We start from the raw sequence: 4,095 nt of genomic DNA, 5'->3' as shown, positions 1-4,095 counted from the left end.
TACTGGCAAGTCACATCAATTTTTCTGATATGACTTGCCATTAAATCTCAACCACACAATGTAGTACTCTGGGAAACTTTAGGGAAAAATCACTCTAGAGGATCCTTGGTGGTTGCGAAAGTGCTTCTGAGTCCTCGTTTTGTTTTTATTTTAGGACTAAAAAAGTACAAAAAGATAAAATAAACTATATAAATCAATAAGATAAAATATCACAATCAAATTATAATCATAGCACTTTTTTTCTCATAAAAATTAAAAAAATCCAAAAATAAAAACTAAAGCAGACTAAACACAAAAAGTTAATTACTGTAAACAATGCCAAAACGAAGCTTGAATTGTAACATTATGGACTAATGTTAGCGACTCTATTATGATGCACTGCTTATAAATCTCATGCACAACCTACACTGAATAATCAAGTTTCAGCCCCTCTCTCTCTCTCTCTCTCTCTCTCTCCATGGATTCCAAAGTAGAAATGTTCTTCATACCAAATGTAATCGGGAGAGGCCACATTCTTTCAGCTATAGACACAGCAAGGCTATTTGCAGCTCAGGGAGCCAAAATCACCATAATAGTAACACCAGCATATGCCCAGCTCTTCCAGAAAACCATAGAGAGAGACCAGTCACGAGGCCATGACATCAACTTCCACATCTTCAAATTACCCACCTCCGACTTCGGCTTGCCCGATGGATGTGAGACTCTCCTCGCCGCCTCTGCCGGCATTATGGCTAAGCTTTTCATGGCCTTCGAGAAGCTCCATGAACCCATCGAACAACTTGTCCGAGAACGCCGCCCTGATTGCATCGTCAGCGACATGTTCCATCCTTGGACTGCCGACCTTGGTGCTCGACTCGGCATTCCGAGGTTCTTATACTATGTTACAGGTTTGTTCCCTCTTTTTCTAATGTTTTTGCTATGGTTAATAGATACACTGAAACTTAAAAAATTAATACATCAGGTTGGTCATGTTTGATGGATTTTTTTTAAAGATAAAAGTTGATAATAAGAAGTTAAAAGTATTCTTTTTAATTTTTAAATAATAAATTTTTTTAGTTTATTTAAGTTACTCTGCCTAATAAGTTATAAACAGAAGCTGCACTAAATAGTTTGGCACATTTCTAAATCAAAATAAGTTATAATCATTCCCAAAAGCTGTAATAAACAGTCCCGTTAAGATTCGATACTATTATTTAAAATTTTAAAAATAATTTATAAATACATTCAAGAGATTTGTTTAAAATGCAGATTGCTTCTTATAGTTTGAACCCTATTAGAATTTTTTATTTAACAAAATTAATCAAAAAATAAAATTCATAATTGTTCTACTATATAATAATAAAATTACCTAAATTATTAATTAAAACATACTTTTAATATCATTAAAAATTATTAATTGACTTGGTGATTTATTAATAAAATAGGCGATTTATTATGAAATTAAAAACTTTAGGGGGTAGAATGTAATTTTTAAAATTACAAAGAACGATTCGTATTTTAATCAAATTTCAGAAAATGTATTTATAATTTATCTAAAATTTTATATAGAATTTAATACGACAACATTCTTTAAAAATAAAACTCAATCTTATAAATATAATCTTTTGATTTTAAATTGACACAACTTAAGCTATCACATTATTCTGAATATAATGTTACAGGTTTGTTCCCTCTCTGTTGTGAAGAGAGCCTTCGGCGGTATGCACCACATGACAAGGTAAATTCTGATGCAGAGACATTTGCTTTGCCGGGTCTTCCTGATGACAACATTATATTTACCAAGAGTAAAATCCCATATTGGTTTAAGGACAAAGGAACTGGTTATGGACAATTAGTTGACGAGGTTATAAAGTCTGAGTTGAAAAGCTATGGGGTTATAGTTAACAGTTTTTACGAGTTGGAACCAGCTTATGCTGAGTATTTCAAGAATGAAATGGGTAGAAAGCTATGGCTCGTAGGACCGGTGTATCTGTTCAACAAAGCAGATGAAGAAAAGGCCGAGAGGGGCGAAAAGAACTCCATTGATGAAGCTGCGATTTTGAAATGGCTTGACTCCAAACAACCCAAGTCAGTACTTTATGTTAGTTTCGGGAGTCAATCTAGTATGGCTCCAGAGCAGTTCCTCGAGCTTGCTCATGCGCTCGAGGCTTCTGGGTGCCCATTCATTTGGGTGGCCAGAGATATGTTAGAGTACGGCCAAGAAGAGAAAGAAAAGAAAGAAGGAAATGAAAATCGCGGCAAAAAGCTTCCAGAGGGATTTGAAGAGAGGATGACCAAGTCCGGACAAGGGTTGATATTAAAGAAGTGGGCACCACAGTTGTTAATTTTAGAACATGCCAATATTGGAGGGTTCTTGACACACAGTGGATGGAACTCGACGATTGAGGGAATAGGAGCGGGTGTTCCGATGATCACATGGCCGTTCATAGCGGAACAATTCTTCACTGAAAGCCTTGTCGTGGATGTGTTGAAGGTTGGGATTCGTGCGGGGAATGAGGAATGGTCATCTTATATTTGGGAACCCAAGTTGACTGTGACCAGAGAGAAGGTGGAGGCGGCGGTGAAGTGGCTGATGGGTGGCGGTGGTGGTGATGAAGTGGAGGAGATGAGAAGGCGAGTAAAGCAGTTGAGTGAGAAGGCTAAGAAAGCTATAGACCATGGTGGCTCGTCTAATGCTGATGTCATTGCTTTGATCAATGAGCTTAAATCTCGTCGGACTAATTTTGCGAATAATTTATGACCCTGGAATCCTTCAAAGCTACTTGCCAATTAAACCTTTCTAAAATTTTATCTAGAAAAATGGTTTGTTATTGTAGATGCTTGCCATTTTATCTAAAATTTTAGTAGTGTTATGGTAGGTGCTTGAATAATGGTTTGTTTCTAAGTAAACTATTTGGATTTGTCTAATAATAATATCTATCGAGGTTGCTTGGATTTCTTTGTAATAATGATTTGTCTGAATAACCTCAGGATTATATTCCTGATCAAAAATAAAAATAAAAATAAAAATGCGAATTGCTTGGAATATTTATCTGAAAAATTATTCAAAAAGTAAAGTATACATTCGAAATCTGAAGATTTTGTATGCATGCTGATAGATATACTTTTCAGCATGGCGTATTATTGAAATCTGTAACCAGTAGCTTTAATGGAATTTTTTTTTTGTCTAACACTTAAAAATCTTTGAATACATCCACGCTACAAGCCGCCAAGAAGGTTAATCACATAGAAATCAAACACAGAAATGTATATAGAATTTACATGGCCAATAATTTTTTAAAATCAGGCTCCACTAACAAAACTATGCTAAATTTTGTTCGACTATATCAATTTTGTGTTTAGTTTTTTATTTATGTGTTCGTAGGGCATCTCTGTAGTCATGAATCCAGATCATCTGCCCCTGGTGTGCAACATCTCTCTGCCTTCAATATTAAAGCGACAAAGGAGTTGAAGTTAAATGATGTTTATCTGAGCTCTCATCAGTGGAATGTGGGTCTCATAATAGAGGATTAAGATTGTGTTTGGATCATAAATTTAGATAAAGTTTTAGAAAAGTAACTGAAATATGAATGAAATATAATTACATTTCACATGGCTTTTCGTTTTCTTCTTTAGGGAAAATTACACCGATGGTCCTTATATTTTATCCTTTGTGTCGTTTTGGTTCGTACATTTTTAATTAGCTCAATTTTAACTCTTAATTTTAAATTTTATGTCAATTTGGTGTAATTGATAATATTATTAGTATTTTTTTTAAAAAAAATATTATTAAATTAATTGAGGTTAACTCATTGAGTTAAATAAATTTATATTTTTGCTCTTAAAATTATAACACATGACATTTATGTGCATATTTGTCATAAAAAAATGCTAAGAGTTGTAATCAATTTAATCAAATTGAAACAAAATCATAAATTATAAGTTAAAATTGAACTAATTAAAATTATAAAAACTAAAACGACACAAGAATCAAAATATAAAGACTATCCTCTTCTTTTTAAAACCATGTCCAAATCCATACTTCAATAAGAGCAAATATATGTGCACTGAGAGGGAGATTTATGAGCTGGAATGGACCATGGTAAAGGCCGGGCA

General features: G+C 33.8%; 1 protein-coding gene across 1 annotated transcript; it reads left to right on the top strand.

The window, feature by feature from the left end:
- The first annotated feature begins 298 nt into the window (after positions 1-298).
- LOC114269974 (abscisate beta-glucosyltransferase-like) lies at positions 299-2,932 on the top strand. The gene is made up of 2 exons (XM_082919039.1): positions 299-887; positions 1,662-2,932. Exons 1-2 carry the CDS (start codon positions 458-460, stop codon positions 2,738-2,740), a joined length of 1,509 nt encoding a protein of 502 aa, XP_082775165.1. The 5' UTR covers positions 299-457; the 3' UTR covers positions 2,741-2,932.
- Positions 2,933-4,095: the final 1,163 nt, after the last annotated feature.

Source organism: Camellia sinensis, chromosome 3 (assembly GCF_055761805.1).
Source record: "Camellia sinensis isolate YWXY chromosome 3, ASM5576180v1, whole genome shotgun sequence".
In the NCBI taxonomy this organism is placed as follows: Eukaryota; Viridiplantae; Streptophyta; class Magnoliopsida; order Ericales; family Theaceae; genus Camellia; species Camellia sinensis.
The sequence above is the reverse complement of the archived record's forward strand: the minus strand, read 5'-3'. Positions and strand labels throughout refer to the sequence as shown.